Raw genomic sequence first — 20,914 nt, forward strand, 5'->3', positions numbered from 1 at the left:
TCTCTCTAATCCTTCTACCTCATCATCTCACTACTTACCTACTACAACACACTTCCTACACACCATCACAACAACCATCACAATGCAATACGCATACAACACCCCCGCTGAGCGCACAAAATTCATCATGATGCGCTTTGGCGACGACATCTACTGGGGACAAGTCTCCTCTAGCCTGAAACAGGGCGATGAGGTCTACAACGCGCTCCGCGCCACCTTCTCCGGGGTTCTTGAACCCACTCAAGACATCATCATCTGGCATCCTGAGCGCGATGAGAAAGTCCGTCTGGACTACCACCACCTTGTCGAGGGCCCGACATACCGCATCGAAGCCACCTTTGGTGGGCGTCAACAAGGTTCCGGCGCTAAGGCGTCTGGCGCCTACAAGAAGGCGCAGAAGTACCTCGAGGCCATTCGCAAGCATTGGGAGTTGGGTGACGACAGCGAGATCTTGCCTGCGTGGATCGCGCCTCGCGACGGTGAAGGCAATTTGGTCGCTCCATGCGATTGGCCTGCACGCTTTGCCGGTGACGTGCGCAAGCTGAGCGGCCACAGCGTTGGCAGATACCAGGTCGCGATGGGGTATCTGGTTGCAGCCGTGGAGGCTAGGCGTGAGCGAGGAGAATACCCGGGCGAAGTGACGAGCGGCGACTGCAAGACCGCGATGGCGCGGATGATGACAGGCACCGCCGACCAGGCGTACGCCCAGCTACCAGAGGAGATAGCGGCTACACAGCTGTTCTCGGGTGGCCTGGTGGAGGCGGCACAGCAGGCCCTGGAGGAGATAGAGGGCGAGGGAGCGGCGGTTGGGTCTGGGTACGAGGAGGGCGGCAGATTCAACATCGGTACACACTTTCGATCTGCTTGAGCATTGGGGACCGAGGGGTATACATGTAGTTGCTGATTTTGCTTTCTGAACGTGATGACAATATGAACGTTCCTCATTCCAAGCCCAAATGTCCTGTCTCCTCCGCAAGATCATGAACACTTCTCAAGGCCTTGCAGATACCCTTGTGAATCGGCCAGTCCCGCTTCTGATGCTCAACGCTACAGTACCTTGCCGACTTACATTGCGAACATGGCTTTAGCCCCTCGGACTTGCCACACACCTCGCAGCTACGCACCATACTGTCGCCCTTACAGAAAATCTTGTGATTCGGCCAGTCCCGCTCCTCATGCTCAGCACTGCAATACATCGCCCACTTAATCCCACATTTCGAACATGGCCTTGACCCCTCGAATTTGCCACACACCTTGCAGGCATGCTCTGCGTCATACTTCATTTGATCCGCTCTGAAGACTTTCATAAGTTCGCTAGCCCCATCTATACATTTCTTTGTACCACAAGTTGGCACGATGCCAATGACAACAAACGGTTCCGGCGTGTGGAGTTGGGAGACGCAGAAAGTCTTTCCGTATCTTGTCGGGGCTTCTTTGCAGACTAAGCATTTTGGACCACTCCTTGTGTTGAACTCGTTCTGGTGTTCTGCGATGATTGGAGGCATGGCTTCTCCGAACTCGCGTTCGTATGTTGGGGGTGGGCTCGAGTGCATCTCTGCGGGGATAATGAGAGATGCGGGGATCTCGCAGTAAAAGTCCCAAGGCTTCACTTCTTGGAAGCTTAGAGGCGTGCAGTGCATACGTACGGTGCGCATCTCGGGTTTGGGTTGTGCTGTGCTCTTTGCCTTGTCTTTTCCCTGGCTCTGCTTGCTCGACGAGGCGCTGTTGCTTGGCTGAGTGGGCCCAGATTGCTGCTTTCCCTTACTCGATTCAGATTCCTTGTTCTTTTGCTGCCTTGGAACTGTGTTGGGAGTGGACGTCAAGATGCCTGATGTTCCGTCTTCTTCTTCGTCAAGGAGCTTCCAAGCCTGGCAGACTTCCTCCAAGTACTCTTTCGCGAACTTCAGGTCTTCGCAAACACGCTTATGTTTCTTCCAATCAGCTTTCTGGTGCTCTCTACTGCAATGTCTCGTCACCCTACATCTGCTACATCTCATTGCTCCGTCCTTCCCCCCGCAGTGGCAGGGAGTTCCATTAGATATTTGGCTTTGGAGATGAGCCGTGGTCATTTGAATCACCGCATCGTGTGATGCGATCGCTCCTGTCTTACAGGACTGGCTCCCACAAGTGGCATAAACTTTTGTCATGATTTGCGGGGCGTCGAGATGTAGCAGGCACTCCGGCCTGAAAAGTAAATCGGTAGCCTTCGAGCCGCAAAACATACACAGATGTCCGGAAACTGTCTGTTTACACCGGGGCCGATGCTTGGATTCGATATCCAGGAGTGTGGACCGAAGCTGGGCTTTGTATTCGGGCGTCTCTCGAACCTCCAACGGTGCCCCTAAAAGACTGGTCGGCACGCTCGCAGCGCCTTCCCAGGAGGGAATGTTCATGACGCTTTCACTCCCCCGGTACTTGATGTTGAGTAAGATATTTTGAGTAGCCATGATTGAAGGTTGAAGGTGGATGAGGAGGCAAAGTGAAGCACATCGGAATTGAGAGGTTATGATCAACGCACTGACCAGCATTGTTGCGGCTGCTAGCCACCCCTCATGTGCAGACCATTCTAGAAGGATCGCAACAGATCAATTGATCGGTTTCAACACAGAGACGATGTTGATGTTCTTTGACACAGTCTTGACCACGGCTGACGACATTCAAACCAGTTTGAGACTCGCTTTGACATACTTGAGCCTACCCTCAACCTCTCGCCCTAGCCTTCAACCTCAACGTTCCACTTTCCTCTTCCCCACTTTCCTTCTTCAACTGTGCCTCAATCATTCTCCCAATATTCCCTCCACCCTGCATCACACCCCCTCTCAGCAGCTCTGTAATGACGCGTCCTCTAACCACCGTCTCTTCAACCACACCCTCAACATTCTCAGGCCCTATCCGCCCGTACCAGATACCCGAGCCCTTCAATGCATTACCTTCCATGTTGGGAGGTAGGTACATGATGACATTGCCAGCATACTTGTGCCCACCAATATGACTTATCAACCCTACATCTGCGTCTATACCCCTCCGCTGGAACTCAGACCGGAACGAGGATTGTAGTAATGGCCCGAGAATACCACAGCGCTGGTCACGGCCGCCGTGCCCGCATATCAGGATCGTGGGTTTCGTGATGTTTTCCGCCTTTGGTAGTTCGTTCGCTTTCGACTCGTCGCGAAGGAGATGAGACTTTTGCTTGGCGGAGAGGCCATCGTGCATTGGATGGAGATTGCGAGCCTTTAGATACGCGGTCGCGAAGTTGGAGAAGGCTTCGGGGGTATGAGGAATATCCGGTATGCGTTTGAAACTCGGGAATAGCAATGCCGTTGTCGCGCCTGCCTTTTCACTTTTCGGTAAAGAGGAAGCAGTGATGAGAACGTTCGTGAATGGCTATATGATGCAGCAACGCGTCAGCTTTCCAAGTATCATAGAATGACCGTACTGGGAAACAGACCTACATCAAACCCGGGACCGCCTTTTCCAATCACACCTTTGAGCCCTTTTACAAACTCCCCGGTCTCGCCCTCCTCCTGCTCGATGTTGCTGACCCAGTCTTCCTTCCCGGTACAGAATATGACCTGTTCAGAGTAGGCCGCCATAGTATTCAACAGTGGTGTCTTGCGATCAATGTCTAGATCGGGAGGCGTTGCCGCGCACTCGCAGCTCGGTGACGGACATGATTGCGTGTACGGTATCGCGGTCTGGAAGCGCGTCCGGGTCGTGGAGAAAGAGCGAAAGGCGCGTGGTACAACAGCCCGAGAGATTCGGGTGAAGGACATGTTGCGAAGTTGGCGTGCGAGATTCTTGGGGGCGATGTGGAAATTGTATGGGCGTTTCGGAAAGCATTCCGCGATGATGACGCGAAGTCGGGGTATTACAGTACACTAGCGCGGGCTCGGAGTTTGGTGCACACCGAAGGTCACAGGCAATTGAAGATTCAGAAGACATGTGGTCGGCAACATAATTGATAATTTTAGAGGGTCTCCTCCATATACGTGTTTGAAGTGCACCTGACTTATCCCAGAATTAACCCCTATCATGTCTCCAGCCATGCATCCCGCCGCTCAAACGCCCGCTTAAAAGGCCACCGCCGCTGTCTCCACCACCGAAACCTCCAGGGCTACCAAAGCCACCGCTCCGACGATTACCACTACCACCGTTGAGTAGCTTGTCGAACTGCTCAATACTTACTATTGCACGTTGCTGTACGTCGTTGTCTGCATCGCGACCCAGCTGCTTAGCGCCTTCCTCGAAGCCCAGTTGGCGAAGGGTGATGGCACGTTCACGCGTAGCGGCTTCATCGGTATGATCTTCTATCCACACCAGATTATGCAGCATCCAGGACAATGCGACGCGGATGTCGCGACGAGGGTGAGCAAAAAGCTGAAGAACATGCTGCATGAGAGTGGTCTGCGAGATGAGAAGAGAGCGGTGCTGAGGCCGACCATTGGCGAGATGGACAAGAATATACACTGCGGCCAGAATGAGTTCGGGGGCGGGATAGGTCGCCCAATTTGGCTGTGCCGGGGTGTTTGTGGAAGAGGAAAAGGGTGTGCGGTGGCTAGTGCTTGGCCAGTAGCTTGGGGCTGTAGCACTGGGTTGAGCTTGTGACATCGTCTTCGGCCGGATCTTAGCGTCGAGAATTTCGAAGAACCGACTGTGGCCAAAGGTCTTGAGCAGGTGGTCGATCATCTCACCGGAAGCTTTGTCTTCTGAAACAAAGTTCCGGATGAAGTCCAACGCTTGTTCTTGTATACGGATATCGTCGCGCTCGCCGTTAAGCCGGTTGTCCTGTTCGTCGTTCTTGATCTGTTGTAACCGATCTCGAATGTTAGTTGCACTTGTATACCGTGAACCAGGACGTTGATGCCGTCGCATAGACGGTATACTTTCGGTCATGGCGTCATCGTCCTCTTCGGATGACGGCTCTTCGTCCACATCCATATGGGGCTCGTCAACCGCATTGAGAATATCGACTTGCTCTCCTGCTGCGTTGGGTGTGCCCATAGCTGGCTTGGATGGTTCTCCATTGAGTACTTGTACGAGCCAGCCAACACCGAGCTCCTCAAGGCATTGTATCTTCATGGCATGTGGTAAGCCTAGGCACAAGTGCTTGAGCGCCCAAAGGCTACCGAAACGAAGGTCGAAGTTTGCGGATCTACATTGTTCGCAGAGCGTTCCCAGTACTCCAGACTCGACGATCTCCTAGTAAATACATTAGCATGGAAAAACCACACAATGAGCATCGTACTTACAGTTCGCATAGGTGACACATCAAGCACCAAGTTGGTGATGACCTCCGTAGCAGCAATCTGCACTTTGACGTTCGGATGCGTTAAGAGCTCGAATATCGGCTGTGCAACTCCGTGATCGATCAAGCTGGTCCTCAGCACACTGACAGACCTGGAAAGCGACCGTATGACTTTACACGCAGCAATGAGCACCGAATCTGGGTTGCCGTCCTTCGCGGAAGAAGACGCGCCCTGCTCGTTGCTTTCACGGTAAGGAACCAAGGCTTCGATAATGTGCGTTGCAGCGCCCATCTCAATGACCATCTTTCTCAACGCATCTTGGTCTCCTGCTATCGCCGCCAGAGCCAGCAGCACACTCTCTCGATACCTGAACGCGTGCAATACATCGGCGCTTAGTCCAGGTCTGCCCAGTGTGGAAGATTCAGGGTCAATATCTGGGTCTTTCACTTCGTGAGATGACGATCGTGGTTGCCAGAGAGGCTTTGAAGATGTAGCCGGCACATCGAACGACTTCTTGAGGATCTGAATAAGGGTCGGCAGGGTTCGATTATGAACGGCTGCTGTTTGAAGAGTCTTATTTCCCGCAATCAGCTCAGCAAGCACAACTGGCGAGCGTTCCAACACGAATCGCATCTCATCTCTTGAAGCAGGGCTTAGAGTATTAGCTCTTTTCGCTTGCTCTGATGTCGGACTTGAATCTTCGATCATCTTCTCAACGAGAGGAATGATGAGATACGAGAAGTGGCGCTCTCGTGATGTCTTGGAGGGATCGTTCAAAGGCCAGCGCTCGCCGAATTTCTTCAACAGTGCTAACATCCCACAAGCAGATAGACGTTCTCTGCCTTCACCGCGGCGGGCGACGTATATAAGCCATATGAAGAGCGGTGACTCGGATTCGTCAGTGATCACACTCCGACTTGAGTTCTGCTGCAGCGAGTCCATACTCGGTAGTCGAGAGTAGTTATCCCCGGTGACAGAGCCATAGGCACCAAGCGCCGGCCATTGTTTGATGTACGGATCTGATTTGCTCGCCATCGTCTGTACCCGTGGTATTAGCTTATCCCAGGATGCCGCTTGTGTACTTCCATCTGATACATTCCGCTCCTTTGGCCACCCAAAAAGCTGCTGTATTGAGTGTGAATACAGGAAGCGTGCGGTATAGTAATGCGAGTCCTTAATGATGACCGAAATTGCTTCCATGATGTCTGACAAACGAATCCGATCTGTCGGCGTCAAAGCCGATTTCTGAACGCTGCTCGAGCCGTCACTTCCTGTTGTCGTTGCCTGACCGTTGGATTGCCTCCACTCGGTTGCGGGGATACGATCGTCCATGGCAGCGACAGCAGCAAGCTTATCAGCGAGGAGATCCAGTATTCCTGCATCTACTAGCATCTTCTTCTGATTATCTTCTACGCACGTCTTCGTGATGAGCCGGATCGTCGAGTCAATCTGTTGGTAGGCCTTCATCGTGCCTGTCGGTTGCGCGAGTATCTCGGCCAAGCTGTCAATGACAGGCCTGGTGTATATCGATTCGTTGACGGTAAAGGCGAGAGACGATCGGGAGGACGATTCGGAATGGTCGAGCCAGGGCTTTTCTTGGTTGACTGCATCGACGATCTGGTTGAGGGTTTTGAGGGTCGTGGTAACGAGTTTCGCAGGCGTCTCGTTGGGTCGTAGCGCTTCAAGCAGGGGAGGTAGTACGTGGCCTGTCAGAAGCGGAGCGACGAACGCTGGTCCGCCTGTATGTCTCAAATATCAGCCAACATGTTCCTTCAAAATGGATCAGTTCGCGATGCGCGCTCACCATTCGCAAGGCTACCAGCGACGAGCGTAGCCTGGAACCGCAACTCATCTTCGGTCGTCCATTCCTCGACGCTCTTTCTGGACTCATTGAAGAGCCCAGAGCTGTGTCCATTGGTGACGTTCCTCCTCCTCTTCCCACCCTTCCTAGCTTCCGCCCGTAGCAAGCCCGCCAGTGGTTTCACAACACCATGTGTCACTGCCAGTTCCTTCCTCTGCTCGTGTCCGACAATCTCATTCTTCAGATTCTGAAGCGCGGCGAGCTGTGCCTCGGGCGTGCTCGGATTCGCGAGCTCGCTGAGCGCGGGAGGAATCGTTGACCGGCCCATGGCATAGACGGAGAGCGAGCGGGTTTTCGGTAATGGGCGTGTGCTACAACCGACTGGCGCAGATTAACGGTCGTCGTGCAGCCTCATGCGAAGAGGTTCAGTGCTGGGCGCACAAGCGTGTGGCAATGACGAACGGCGCAATGGAAGCGTCCCAGGGAAACTGCGGTTTGAGAGGCTGGAGGATCGTAGGAAGGCGCAATGGAGAATTGTATCACTGTTCATGCGGCAAGTAAGCGCTAATTCAAAACAGTCGTCAGTCGCGATGAGAAGTTTGCGAGGTAAGTCATGCTTCGCCGCGTGGTCGCGAGGGAACTTTGATGATGCACAAAGCCGCCCGCGCTCCATCGCGTTGGCGCAAACGTCAGAGTCGCGCGATAACACTTTGGTTATCGCCACGTGATCGACCCTTCATGCGAAGTCGGTCCAAGGTTTCCATGTCCGAACAGAGCAAATGCGTACATTCATAACGTGTTACATAATCATGACCTTAACTCCCATGAGTACCGTTACAGTCGTGACACGCATCCCAAAATCCCTTCCCGATGCCACCGTCCCGCCGCCAAGACAAAAGAGAATCGTGTAGCCATCAATACAAAAGGGTGCCGAAGCAGACCCAGAAAGATGCAAATGCATAACCCTCAGAAGATTCTTCTCTTCATCCATATCCATAAACCTCGGTATCGTTCTCCTTCACGACACCCCCCTCAGTAAGTATGACAACAGCCACACATGCCGCGTACGCCTCCCGAATCGCACAAGCCATGCACGTCTCCTTGATGTTTGCCACAATAGCACTATGCCCATGATGCGCGCACCATGCTCTTGCGAAAACCTCATTATCACTCACACCCAGAGCCTCTATAACGAGTACATTGGTAACTTGCTCGTGCGCGCTCTTTTGCTTCTCGTTCATGAGTGTGAGGGCTTTCTTGCCAGGAGAGGATTTGGATGACGTGGGACGGGGTATGCGACCGGACTGGGTGCCCCAATCATGGATGTCGACGAGGCCGTCGTCAATCTTTATGGCTTTATAACTAAAGTCGTAGAAAAGCACTGATGAATGTTAGCATGTGACAAGCTTTTGTCGAGAAATAATCCGTACCATGAGGGCCCTGGTGGCAGGGGAAGGCATTGATAAAGTCGACATTGTATCGCAACTTCATCACCCAGCTCTCACCACCACATGCAAATGAAATACCAGCATCGAACAGTATTGGAGGACCAGCAGCATGTCTGGTTCCTTCCGGACGCTCCTTAACGGGGATAAAGCGAAGCTTCTCCATACGTATGAGGTCTGTGACATCTTCGGTGTCTGGCATAGGAACCTCGTAGTCGTCCACGGGATACATGTCGTCTGGCGCGCCCAAGGGATTGCTGCGCTGATCCATAGACTCTACGTCGATGGAGACAAGCATGGGATCCGGGGATTCGTGCTGTCTAACTTTCACGCACTCTGTCCGCTTTAGATCTGGAGTGTAGATGCATGGTCCAATCCAGCCGGCAATTTGTTTCACCCCGCGTGCAGCCCCTAGTACTTTGCCAACAATGGACTGTGATGACCAGTACGTATTGGCTCGGTATTGGAATCCAGATGCAGGATGCACGTGTGTCAGGTACTTTAGAGCATCCCCGGTGTCTCGGTCACAGTCTATCAAGCTGTTCATGATGAGCCACGGGAGTGTCCGACCTGGCAAGATAATCCCGGAAAACCAGGACATGGCATCCGCGGACCGGTCCTCGAGTGCTTTCTCCTTCAGGTCCTGCTCGTCTAGGACATACTCAACCTCATCCATGTTTGGCCATTTGAGCGTTGCCGCAAAGAGCCTCAATGCTTCGATCTGTCTGCTCTTGCTCCTCAGATCGAAGCTAAAAGTGCTCTGGGTGGATGATGTACGCGTCTTCGTAATCTCCATGTTCTCGAGCCACCGTTGAGCCACTGCTAGGTCCCATGTGATGATGGCTGGGAGCTGCAGGATGAGCTTCCGCTTGGACTTGTCTGTATGGTGCTTGGAGTGTATTCGAAGGTAGAGTTCCACTGACAGTAGCAGTTGGTGGAAGAAGTCTTGCTTCCGCTGCGGATCGGGAGAATCGAACCACTTCGCCACAACCTGGTTCTTGGGGTGTGAGAAATCTACCCATTTTGGGTTGCTGAGTACTGTGATGAGATCTGTGATCTGCTGGTCGATCCGAACATGGCGGCGCTCTTCGTCAAATCGCTCCGGGTCTTCGATCAGTGTACCGTATAGGTAGCGATATAAGTCCTCAGGATCCTGCGAAACCAATAGTTAGGATCATTCGAACCAAAGCACCCCGAGCACGACTGTTGACTGACATCTTCATTGAGGCCGCTCTCTAGGGTCTGTAACCGGTCCAGAATCTGAAGGAGCCTGATCTTCCGTGGCTTGACCTCGCTCGCGAATTGTGTGGGAGGCTGACTGGTCCTCCACTTGCTGACCCAGTTGTTCAAAGTTGTGGTTCCTGCACTCTTGCCAAACGCGTACGCCATGCAAGGGTACTCGTGAGCCAGCCACGGAAACTGGCTATCAGACGCACCCGTCATGTTGAGCGAAATGTCCCGGTATGCCTCCTGTTGGAAAGATGCGCGGTCCGTTCGACTCTGATGCTCAGCCTCCATGACCGCATAGAAGCGATCGTAGCCCGCTGGTGCGTTCGCTATCGCATCGCAATATCCCTTGAACGACGACGCACCGGCACATATGAGTTCCTCTGCCTGGTCAGGTTCCAGCGCATCCTCCGACGTGTATCCTTTCGGCGGCCATCGTCTTGACTTGCGGAAGTCCTCGAGTGGGGTGGGCTGGGAGTAGGATTCGGAGCGACGATGCGGGACGAGGGTCTGGTAAGGGACCATGTGGGCGTCTCCTCCGCTAGACAGCGGTCTTGTAGGGTTTGGCTCGGAGCCGTGTCTGGTTATGCGTGTGCGCGTGACTACGGGCGACGTTCGCGTTCTTGGGTGCTTTCCCACCTGCAGTTGCTGGAACCCATTTGTGAGTTGCGGGAAGGGCTCGGGGAACGCGTACGGGAGGGCAGACGGCGCTGGCGGTGCCTCGGGGCGAGGCGCGCTCCAAGGACTGTCGTACTGGTGTTTGATACCATCCCAGCGGGTGTATTCCGAGTTCATCTCTTACGCATAGCACTCTGTGTTGGAGAATTACCTGAACCTCTGGTGCCAGTTAGTGGGTTGTCAATTACAGAGTGATCAAGCAGCATGGCGGAACTATCGACGAGCAACTTGAGCACGTGCGAAGGTTTCAGACAAGCCAGGGAAGTAAAGCCAGAGCTGGCGAGGAACACAGAGCGCTCGATTGGGTCCGTGGGCTCTTGTGACATATACACACTCACCCTCATAGTACTATAGTCGCGCTACTGCCGCCGCCGGAGGAGTAAGACGCGTCTGCCGCGGGTCGGGGTGGAGATCACGTCTGGATCGCGAGGTGTTCGGGGTAGCGCCGGCACACGATTGCTCTAATGTGACCTCGTAAAGACAGACGCGTGGAGAGTGTAGTGGGGGTGGAGAATGAAGGACGGAGGGTTTCAAGTCAGGTCATGTTCAACTCTTGGGTCAGGGTCACCACTACCTAAGCCGACATCGTTGATCAAGGTCGCGTGTAGCATGCTTCGGCTCTCCCTGCGCCGTGGCATTTGCAGGAACCTCCGTCGTCGCAGCAAAGGAGCGCGATAACACCAAGAGCTACGCCATAGGGGTGGAGTGTTATCCTCACTCTGCGGCACCCGTGCGTCTTACGACTGGGGTATGCTAGCAGCCGATTCTACTCGTCCACGTTACTCACGATGCATGCTCTTAGCGGCTTGACCGTGGTGCGTCTGCCAGAACACCATTCACAAGATAGTGGCATGCATATTGAAAGGGGTTGATGATTTAATTTTGCTCGTACTTTTCAAGCAATACTTGCTATTCAACTTTCTCACTCGCCTCGTGCATCCTACGCTCGTCGTCTACTAGAAAAGCGGCCACGCAAGGGCAATGTGCTGCCTCATCCCTAGCTTTTCCGTTTCTCTGAAGTATGCCTTGAGCTTTTGATAGCTATAAGATGCGTCACTGTGACGAACCGTGCTGGTGGCATCGAAAAGATGCCTATGAGCGTGCTCGCTGATGGCACGAGCCTGAGATGATGTAGTGATGTGCCTCCGGCAGCTCGATAAGATCCCCCGTTAGAGGAGAGGCTGTAGGTGATAACTCCTGCCGAGTCATGTTCGCCAGCTCATCAACATCCAACCAGCCGTGTTCCCAGCCTTCCACACAAGGGCGGCCACGGTTTGGCTTGACAGTGGGAACAGATAAGATAACCCACAACATCGTCTTCGCGAACTCATGAATGCGACCAAAGCTATCAGGGTAGAGACGCTAACGGCATTGGGGAGCGTTTCATGAGCTGGCTTGATATCGTGGCATGATGCTGCTCAGCGCTCAAGAGCTTGTGTCATTATGTGCCTGATTGATTGGTGTGTATTCCTGTCGCTGATCCCGTAGGCGTGGTTACGTGGTTTGAGCTGGCCGTCGGTCCTGATTCCGGTTCCTTCTCTATAACGTATCCTGCGCCACGATCGACCAGACCTTTGTAGTAATCTACGAGTACTTCCGGCTTTGGGACGATGCGCCATTCGAGCCTCCGCAGAAACTCCAGCTCGAGTAGCGCCAATTCACGGACACTAACGCCGCCGACCCTTGCATATAGGCTGTTGGTCCAAAAACTATCGCTAAGGCCCTTGGCCGCGACTGTCGCAGCAGTTATAAGGAATCGATGCACGGTGAGGCTGCTGATTGTGAAGGCGGGGTACATGGCGCACAGCTTGTCGACGTAGAAGACCATGGAGAGGAGAATAGGCGGAGACAGCGTAGCGTGCACTATGAGGCGGGAGAGATAGTCTCGTACTGAGATGCCCGGCGGGGCTCTGGGGATCAATGTCAGCAAACACTGCTTCAGTCAGTCTTGGACGGACGCACCTGGAGTGGAATCGTGTCAGTGTGCCGTCGCGCAGCGGATAACCGTCGTTGAGCCGCACCAACTCCATGAGCATGTCGGAGATGAGCACACCGAGGTCTTTGACGTCGCACGTCTCATACTGAAGGGGCATGACCTTGACGCCTGGCTCCTCGGGCCTCGCTCGCTTGGCTGGCGAGGCAGGAACCTGCAAGACAGTGCTTTGCTCTTTCTGCACCCCAGCCGGCTCTACTTCCGCATGCGTGCTCTCATGCGACATGCGGCGACCCTGGGGTTGCACATTGTTCGCGGGCGCGATGGGCTGCGGACTTACCCGCACTTGGGGCTCGGGGGGCTCCGTGACGACAGGCGCGGCGGAGGTATCCCCCCGCGGTGTAGGCACAGTGGCAGGAGCGCTGGAAGACGTCGGGTCGGCCGTTTTCTGGTCCTGGTCCCGGTCCTGGTCGAGGGTGGAGATATCGAGAGCGATGTCGGCGCTGGTGCGGTTGCTGGGCTGCGGCCGATATGTCGGGGGAAACCCAGACGGCGAGTACTGGGTGCCCGAGTCGACGTATCCTCTCTTGCGGCTCTGGGGCGAGGGCGCAAACGTCGGGACTGGCGAGGGCGCCGAGAAGGCGGGCTTTGGAGTGGGCGGCGCGTCGAATCGCCGTGAGGCTACCGTGGTCACGGCAAAGCGGGGCGAGTGGGCGCTGGAGGAAGCCGATGTGCGTCGCGAGGCATGGTACGGGCGGTGGGTGGGCGTGTGGAAGGTCGTGTTCGGCGAGGGCGGTTGCGAGATTGTGGGTGAGGAAGTGATCATGTCGTTGTGCCGGGCTGGGGGTCCTAGGGTGGAGGAAGATAGCAAGATCGGGCAACCGCGGTGCAAATCATAGTCAGGCCTGAGGACGGTCACGGAACTGTTGGCAGGAACGTGGGGAAGGGAGGAACCATCGGCGAGGCTTCATCTGGCGTCGAATGCGTAGGGCGGCCGCTCTTCCTTGAGCGAGGCTTGGCTGGCGTTCTGACGATAGCAGGCAGCGCCCACACCACGTGTGACGTCCGGGGATTTCTGTAGGCTGCCGGGCAAACCTTGCACCCTCTTGAACATCGGCAAACCATCCCATGGCTGCTTCTTCCTGTCCTGCGCACCCTTTAGTAATTCTCACCGCATTTCCTGGCTGGTTGCGTGTAGGCGCATCGGCCCTGCGTGCCAACATGCTCGTCATCGCTGTGCGGAGCGCCTGACCGCCAATGAACAGCCATTAAGCCCTAGACATGGAGGGAACATCCTCTAATCAAAATTTCCAGAAGACGACAACCGATCGCTAGCTTCCGCTCGCACTAGCTTAGATAGTGTGTAGATTTTTGCTCTTGCGAAACTGCGCCAGTCTTCAAATTATACAAGCCTGAGTGCACGATGAGCGTGATGTCACTTCGACAAAAAAACATGCATGTTGCAGTCATCATCACACAAAGCATTCAACGCCTGGCAGAGTTCACTCACAAGACGACCGATCAACTGACAATTATCCCCGCTCGAGTACCCACTATGCGCGACGCGTCCAACTCCAACCTCAAAGTTACCTAACCCGCGGACCCTCTGCTATCTACCTGCGATAAACTCTGGTACCACAATGTCGCTAGCCGCTGGTTGCCGGCCCACGTTTTACAATGCCACAACATCACTCGACGAGACGAGGGCCGCTTGGCAGGGTTTTACACAATAGGCCCGAAATGGTATCGTGTGGCAATTGCAGATGCAGTACATGATGGTTTCGTTGCTGTACGGTCTATCGTCAGCTAGACCGATCTTCTTGCTGCCGTGAGTTCCGGGAGCAGATCTAGTTATCGAGTCGGTTCGTGTATTACTTATGTATTCTCTAGTGTCGTTGCGAGAGTCGTACGTACAACAAAGTGGTGACTACACTTCATGTTATCGATAAGCTTGCACTATATACATCTCTTCTGTCTCTGTTCGAGGTGGCCTGCATCGTATGATTCAGCCTTTACAGCGGCGCTAAAGGTTTTCATGCTTTATCACGCTGTCTGCACGAGTCCCATTCGGGCATTGCACTACTCTATCCAAATGATTTCAAACAAACATTGCATGCGAGCTAAAGATGATAATTCAAATACACATCGCTCATCATTTTGGCTTATTGCGTCCAGATGCGTCCAACTCTGCCGAGAAAGACTGTTGCTCCAGCGGTGGACTGTGCAACTCTGCTACGGCAGGTTGCCCGTTCATCTGTGCATGCTTTAGTTGGTCGATCCTACAAACATAGTTAGCGTGCATGTCTAGGCTAGGTATCTTTCAAACGAGTGATACTTACTGTTGCTGCGACAACCCACTGACGTTGCTCATCATACTCATATGGCCGTGTTGGGGCCCAGGGCTGGTCCAACCCGACGGGTACTGCTCTCCTACATTGTGCTGACCGTATCCTGGGGGCGAGTTGAAGCCATAGTCTGGGTAGTGTCCTGGCGGTGGAGTAGCATAGCCAGGAGCTGGCGATTGAAACCCTGGCGATGAGAGTCCTCCATGACCGTAGTCCGAGCGACCGTACTGTTGGCTCATGTTTGGATCGTGGGTATTCGTACCATCTCGCTGTTTGATAACCTCCTTCAACGACTTGGATCGGCCTACAAAGAAGAAGAGAGCGGCACATATTGCCAGGAAAGCCACGCCACCAATTACTATGCCAACGATGGCACCAGTGGACAGGCTATGACCGCCACCATGACCTCCCCCGTTAGACGGTGGCGGTGCTCCCGTTGACGTAGGAGCATTAGACAGCGTCGATGTCGCCTCACCAGGAACTGGTTCGCCAGGCGCTAGTTGAAAGTCTGCTGCGGCAGCCGCCTGAACTTGCGATGCCAGTGTTTGCGTAGAGTTCGGGTTGATGACTCCGACCATGTGTTCGCCCAGGCACGAGTTCGGTGCTGCACAATAGAAGAAGATGGGTTCTGTCGAGTTGATCGTAACATTGAAGTATGTGAGCTGCGAGAGTGTTAGCGTAACTTGGCCGGCTGTTCATCGAAGGACCAACCTCATTCGTATTGTTCACCCATTGGGTCTCAGACCAGAACCCTACTTTATCTTTTCCCGTATACTCATACGGAACGCATGCTGATCCGAACTCAGCTCTCGCGACCGAATGATCTGGTGGATAAAATTCCCATTGGATGATGTCGCCCACGGAGACATTGTGAAGTTCTTGCGGTGTAAATTTGAAGCCTCCGGCGCCAGCTTTGATTGAGTGGATTGTCGGTTCACCCGACGATGTCGGTGTTGCAGTCGACGATTCTACTGCTTCCGAGGTCGTAGGTGTCGCCGATGAAGATTGTATACTGTTGGATGCTGTCTGTGAGACATCTTGCGCCATAGTAGACGAAAAGTAGAGTTGGCTGGTCGCGATGGCCACTGCTAGCCTTGCGGTCCACGAGCGTCTCATTGCGATGGTTGTGTGGCGAGTAGATAAGCACAATAGTAAGGCCAGCCTCCAGCACAAAGCCCGTTATCTCTTAGTCCACTCGGCTTTCTGATTGTCGGAAAAATATGAATGCAATGCTAGCAGTGTAGCAGGCAGCATAAAGGCTCAAAGAAGGAAACAGAGCAGAGGTGACCCAGCAGGCTGACCCCCAACCCTTAAGTCACTCTTCCGCCCATCTTGCTCGATACCGCTGTTTCCAGCCCCCACAGCCGCACTGCGGATAGTGGACCAAGCGACAGGCCACCTTCCTGTATCTGCCATCATACATGGCCTTTGTTCGTCTTATGCAACCAATCAGTACATTCAATGTTGCCGATCTGGCAGGCGCGCCCTTGTGCGGGCGCATCTGAGGCGTACAGCCATTGCAGCAACATGCCTGTAAATTCGCCAGCGGGGCGTGTCATCAGCATGTCAGCAGGGAATAAGAAGCACAGTCGATAGAAGGTTGGATATGTGTAACGGCAGCTAGTGCTGATGCTGGCCCATCACCACTTGGCCTATTTCCGTGCCACCATCTCTTTGACTGCGCCGCCGAGTGCATCAGTATTGACAATCTCGTTTCAACCTCGTTCTGAGGAATCTGGAGATGCTGGCCAAGGGCGCGTAGCAACTCTTTCCGCGTATCTAGTTATCGATTTGCGCTGTTCGCAGCTGCCATGCCGTCTAGATCCTTCTCGTACGCGAGCTGGCATGTGGTGGAGCACAGCTGAGTTGTCGTTAAGGAATGAGCATCGAGCGTTTGAGCCGCCAGCCTCGAGTGAGCTTAGCGTTGGTCAGCGATCCGGCCATGAAAGCGGGCCCGTCTGCTTGGCGCATGCATGGCTTGGGCGCAGTATGCTGATTGCGATGCGTGTGCGGAGTAATTGCTGTGGTGGGTGGAGGATCATGCGAGCGCGGAGCGGCTGTCGTGAGGCGTAGGGCTCGGCCGGTTCGATGGATAACGGCTGGCGTCATGATTAGCCATCCCCAGGGCTCGTACCTAAGCGAGGCGCAAGCCGACCATCTTGAAGCGGCTCAAAGTACCGAGGTTTTGCATCGCATCAGCAAAGCTATCAATAAGACTTTCGTTCAACATCACTGTCATCATCGGGGTACTCATATTATCGAGGCGCAGCTGTCCTCTAGGAGATGTTGATTATTTGCGATTGAAGAAATGCAGCGCGCGTACTCAACACATAGAACATCAAACATCGCTTCATCGTACAGCGAAAAAGGTATGCCAGATACGCCAGGCCATGCAACGAATATGATGGATGCCGCAAACCACGCCATCTCTCGACCAGCTTCAAGTAGCTCAAAAGGGTGGCCTTTTGACGGGACTCCGTGGACTGCTCGCACTGAACAAGCCCATTTGAGGCATCTTGGGGCTCTTTAACAGATTCGAGGCGGCTTCTTGCTCAAAACGCCTGGATGTGTGTGACGCGCTCGCTACGGGCGGGCTTCGCAGCCCTGCGACCGTGTTCTGCGGCCCCTCGTCAGTACGACTGGAAATGTCATTCATCTCTTCAAACTCGCTCTTCTTTTCCAAAAGTAGGCTTTGCACTTCCTCCAAGTGCTGCTCGAGCATGTCGTCTAAGCTGTCCTTGGGCGATTGGATAAGGTTGCCAAGCTTCTTGCGCATCTTGCGTTGACGGCTTGGATTCCAGACGAAGTGGTTGTTCTTCACGAAGATCATAGAGTGCTGTGAATCTTAGCTGGTATCATGTAGTAGCCTTCAACCGTACTTACGGAGTAGTACCAGCTGGAAATGGTGTCGTCCGTTGCTCGTTTGATGGACTGAATAGTTGTTTCTCCCACAAATCCGATCAAGCACTCGACTGGGCTATCCGGATCGGTGCAGTTTTCTGTAAAGTCAGTCGCTGCTCTGGGAAGGCAAGCTGCAAGAGGACTTGGGATGCTTACCGTTGTGGCTCAGTAGATCAACAAGTCCAAGATACGCATCGCCGATACCCATGAAGAACACTTGCGTCGCCTCGTTTGGTCTATTTACACGTTAACAATTGATCAAAAGCGCGTTCTGAGAGACTTACTCAATGTAGTTCTCCCACAGATACGCGGCAAGCTCGCGGGTTTGCTGCGCTCGGACTGCGGAATCATCGGATCTTGTGTAGCCGATGATCGACTGACTGTGATTAGCAAGCTATTTCGGCAAAAGCATCGCGAAAGCTCACATCTTCCACTGCAACGACTCTCGGAATATTGACATCAATGACTTGAAAGTCATTGTTGATGGCCCAGTCAATATACCTCTTCGTAACATCAGTCTTCATCCAAAGTCAGCGATTACACAGTACGAGACTGCAGCCGTACTCACAAGCCATGTGTTGTGCAGTTCTCTCTTACCAGTCACCGGATCGGTGTGGTCTTGGAAGCTCGGCGGGTCGTGAAAAATCACGAGGAGAGGATACCGGTCCATGAACTTTGGTCTGTACTAAGTCAGGATCTGCGGGGATTATGAGGAGAATGAACTTACGTTGCAATAATATTATGTTCAAACGTCTGGGATAAGCCAGCCTTGTTGATTTGGAGTGGAGGAAGAGGAACCATGGAGTGTTCTAATGACAGCCGCTGACTCTGCCATTCGCGGATGATTTCGTGCAATCGATATGTATCTTTGTAGCCAGGGTCGGTTTTGTCCAGGTGTTTAGGGTAGAGGGACTTCCAGTACTTGGAGTGCTGGCGTTTCACGTTCTCTATGACGTAAACCGCACTATCCTTTGGGGCTGGAAGATCCTCGTTCAGGCGATCCGGCGGCTCCAACATGAGTACCCTCGTCACGGCTAGCGCCGAGCGCGCTATTGACCTGAGATTGTAACCGCCTTCGAGGCACACCACGATTTTCCCCTTTGCTAGTCGCATAAGCATATGTGTCATGTGACCGTAACACGCTGGTGTGACGAAACAACCGCCCAGCAGGTCTCCTTCGGCTGCATCGAAACCGGCCGAAACTATGACAAGATCCGGATCAAACTCAGTAGCAATGGGCATGACAATTTCCTGGAAAGCGTAGAGATATTCTGAGTCGCCCATGCCGTGTTCCGCCCAAGGGATATTCACATTCTTCCCCTCACCAGGACCTTTGCCGCAATAGTCAAGATTACCGTCCTTCAAGTTGGGGTAGAAGTTTCCGTCTTTGTAGACATGCAGCGATATGTAGAGTACGTTTGGATCCTCGTAAAAGGCATGCTGGACGCCATTACCGTGGTGAACATCCCAGTCCAAAATCAAGACCTTACGGCAAGTTTCCGGATATGCATTCTGACAGACCCGGGTAGCTATCGGAACGTTGTTGAAGATGCAGAATCCCGAAGCCTGATCTGTTTCGGCATGATGCCCGGGAGGACGAATGATGGCGATTGCGTTGCGCACGATTCCTTGTACTACCGCTTTACAGGCCTCGATGGCTCCTCCAGCTGCGAGCTTGGCGCATTCATAGGTCGCATGGTTGAAGTAAATTGAGTCGCGATTGGAGGCCTCCATTTTAAGATCTTCCACAGTCATGTCTAATAGCAAAGTTAGTCGAGTTCTCTTAATGTTATCATAAACCTACCCTGCAATGACTCTACGAAGGCGTAATGCTCTTCCGTGTGTATCAGAAGGATCTCTGGTCTCGTAGCGAAGCGCGTCATGATCCTCCAGCACTTGTCTTCTTGGTCTTCGTCTAAATCACTAGTCGCCAGTAGACCAGCTTGCCTAATCTCTTCATAGATGGAGTGAATACGACGCGGATCTTCGGGATGGATATCATCAATGAGATCCATGTCAGGCAGCTCGGCGTGAAAGCGCATACGAGAGTCGTAGACGAGGCCTGTTTTGTTCGTCGCATATGGAAGAATCGATGATCTCGGTTTTGGGGGTATGCGAACTTGCGGACTTGATCGCCTAACAGGAGTAGGGCGCGACATGCTCATCTTATCCGACCAGCCACTAGGCGACTTTGTCGTTCGATGTGATCCAGCCTGGCTCTGCGTGGTACTAGGTTGCAGAAATGAGGGGTTCTTCGATGGGCTGTGAAAGGGGAGTTGCTCTCTTTTAGATAATGGTGGCCCTTTGATGTTCGCAAAAACTTCAGACGGGTTCACGGTGTCCAGTACATGGTCCCCATTTGGCTCCGTCGAATTGATGATGGAGTCATCTCCCATGGCATAGTCTTCGTCTGCCATGACTATCTCGTAGGGTAAAGCGGGCATGGTACGCCTCGCTTTGCGGTCGCGGGCTTGCAGCTATAAATCCATTAGCGACAACACTATCAGACGCGCTGGTCGTATGACTTTGAACACCCGACCCCATGACTTCAGCATGGTGTGTTGAGTGAATGAAGAAAACCATGCTTCTAATCTGAAGCCGATTTGGGTAGATGGAAATGTAATCCCAAGCATGCTAAGAAACAAATATGTTGAAGAGAAAGCGCTTTGAGGGTCGACCTCTGGTATGAGAACATGTTGTTGATGCGGAGCTAACTGTAAGAGCTGCTTTGGGATGAATTTCGGAAGTGGTGAACAGAAAGGTACTTACTGGCGATATCGCTACCGCATTGAGCTAGCTGTACTGGAGCTAAACGTATTGGTGGAGGATTGGTTCCAGAAGATGAGAGTAGATCACACTCTAGTGGATGCTGCAGGGTGAGAGCGCCAAGTGTTGTTTCTTTGCGATACGTTTTTCACGGAGTTGTGCTGATCTGTAGTTGGGTAAGTAAAGGTCGTTGTGCACTGACTATATGTTGTTCGTCGCGTTATGTGGAAGGCAGATCGTAAATCGCGACAGAGGTCACCTACATCAGCTGCTGAACAACGTGAGACTGGAGCTCCAGCAATTTTATGTAACGTAAAAGCAGTCTATAGCTTTCTGAATCTCGTGATAGCTGATGCTGGGCTTCAAAGTAGGGGATAAAGTGGAGCGTTGCAATGCAAGTTCCCTACGCGGCCAAGATCCGTCACATGACTAAGCAGCGCCAAGTTATTTAGCGCAGTCTCTCGCCGCATGCCTTCAGTGCTCAACCTGGTGACCTAATCTTCCTCAAAGTTATGGCAGCAGCAAGCATGAGCAGCGTTATGTGGTTCAACTGTGTACGAACTAGGTAGCTC

The 20,914-nt window shown here is 53.2% G+C and overlaps 8 protein-coding genes across 8 annotated transcripts; 1 reads left to right on the forward strand and 7 right to left on the reverse strand.

Annotated features, from left to right (window-relative positions):
- Nucleotides 1-82: 82 nt before the first annotated feature.
- On the forward strand, nucleotides 83-868 carry J4E78_006952 (uncharacterized protein; the record flags this gene model as incomplete). The annotated part of the gene is made up of 1 exon (XM_049367562.1): nucleotides 83-868. One exon carries the CDS (start codon nucleotides 83-85, stop codon nucleotides 866-868), a length of 786 nt encoding a protein of 261 aa, XP_049220532.1.
- A 73-nt stretch (nucleotides 869-941) lies between these two features.
- J4E78_006953 (uncharacterized protein) lies at nucleotides 942-2,083 on the reverse strand (the record flags this gene model as incomplete). The annotated part of the gene is made up of 3 exons (XM_049367563.1): nucleotides 942-1,047; nucleotides 1,279-1,959; nucleotides 2,079-2,083. The coding sequence occupies 3 exons, from the start codon at nucleotides 2,081-2,083 to the stop codon at nucleotides 942-944; spliced, it is 792 nt and encodes a 263-aa protein (XP_049220533.1).
- Nucleotides 2,084-2,700: 617 nt separating this feature from the next.
- On the reverse strand, nucleotides 2,701-3,773 carry J4E78_006954 (uncharacterized protein; the record flags this gene model as incomplete). Its single annotated transcript, XM_049367564.1, has 2 exons — nucleotides 2,701-3,384; nucleotides 3,453-3,773. The coding sequence occupies 2 exons, from the start codon at nucleotides 3,771-3,773 to the stop codon at nucleotides 2,701-2,703; spliced, it is 1,005 nt and encodes a 334-aa protein (XP_049220534.1).
- A 247-nt stretch (nucleotides 3,774-4,020) lies between these two features.
- Nucleotides 4,021-7,375, reverse strand: J4E78_006955 (uncharacterized protein; the record flags this gene model as incomplete). Its single annotated transcript, XM_049367565.1, has 3 exons — nucleotides 4,021-5,199; nucleotides 5,250-6,985; nucleotides 7,051-7,375. The coding sequence occupies 3 exons, from the start codon at nucleotides 7,373-7,375 to the stop codon at nucleotides 4,021-4,023; spliced, it is 3,240 nt and encodes a 1,079-aa protein (XP_049220535.1).
- A 655-nt stretch (nucleotides 7,376-8,030) lies between these two features.
- J4E78_006956 (uncharacterized protein) lies at nucleotides 8,031-10,514 on the reverse strand (the record flags this gene model as incomplete). The annotated part of the gene is made up of 3 exons (XM_049367566.1): nucleotides 8,031-8,428; nucleotides 8,478-9,645; nucleotides 9,708-10,514. 3 exons carry the CDS (start codon nucleotides 10,512-10,514, stop codon nucleotides 8,031-8,033), a joined length of 2,373 nt encoding a protein of 790 aa, XP_049220536.1.
- Nucleotides 10,515-11,838: 1,324 nt separating this feature from the next.
- J4E78_006957 (uncharacterized protein) lies at nucleotides 11,839-13,156 on the reverse strand (the record flags this gene model as incomplete). The annotated part of the gene is made up of 2 exons (XM_049367567.1): nucleotides 11,839-12,307; nucleotides 12,360-13,156. The coding sequence occupies 2 exons, from the start codon at nucleotides 13,154-13,156 to the stop codon at nucleotides 11,839-11,841; spliced, it is 1,266 nt and encodes a 421-aa protein (XP_049220537.1).
- Nucleotides 13,157-14,482: 1,326 nt separating this feature from the next.
- Nucleotides 14,483-15,465, reverse strand: J4E78_006958 (uncharacterized protein; the record flags this gene model as incomplete). The annotated part of the gene is made up of 3 exons (XM_049367568.1): nucleotides 14,483-14,609; nucleotides 14,670-15,337; nucleotides 15,457-15,465. The coding sequence occupies 3 exons, from the start codon at nucleotides 15,463-15,465 to the stop codon at nucleotides 14,483-14,485; spliced, it is 804 nt and encodes a 267-aa protein (XP_049220538.1).
- A 1,659-nt stretch (nucleotides 15,466-17,124) lies between these two features.
- On the reverse strand, nucleotides 17,125-20,020 carry J4E78_006959 (uncharacterized protein; the record flags this gene model as incomplete). Its single annotated transcript, XM_049367569.1, has 8 exons — nucleotides 17,125-17,511; nucleotides 17,559-17,674; nucleotides 17,733-17,812; nucleotides 17,861-17,952; nucleotides 18,002-18,094; nucleotides 18,145-18,256; nucleotides 18,304-19,333; nucleotides 19,381-20,020. 8 exons carry the CDS (start codon nucleotides 20,018-20,020, stop codon nucleotides 17,125-17,127), a joined length of 2,550 nt encoding a protein of 849 aa, XP_049220539.1.
- Between the last annotated feature and the right edge of the window lie 894 nt (nucleotides 20,021-20,914).

Source organism: Alternaria triticimaculans (assembly GCF_023758025.1).
Source record: "Alternaria triticimaculans strain BMP 0046 chromosome Unknown scaffold_10, whole genome shotgun sequence".
In the NCBI taxonomy this organism is placed as follows: Eukaryota; Fungi; Ascomycota; class Dothideomycetes; order Pleosporales; family Pleosporaceae; genus Alternaria; species Alternaria triticimaculans.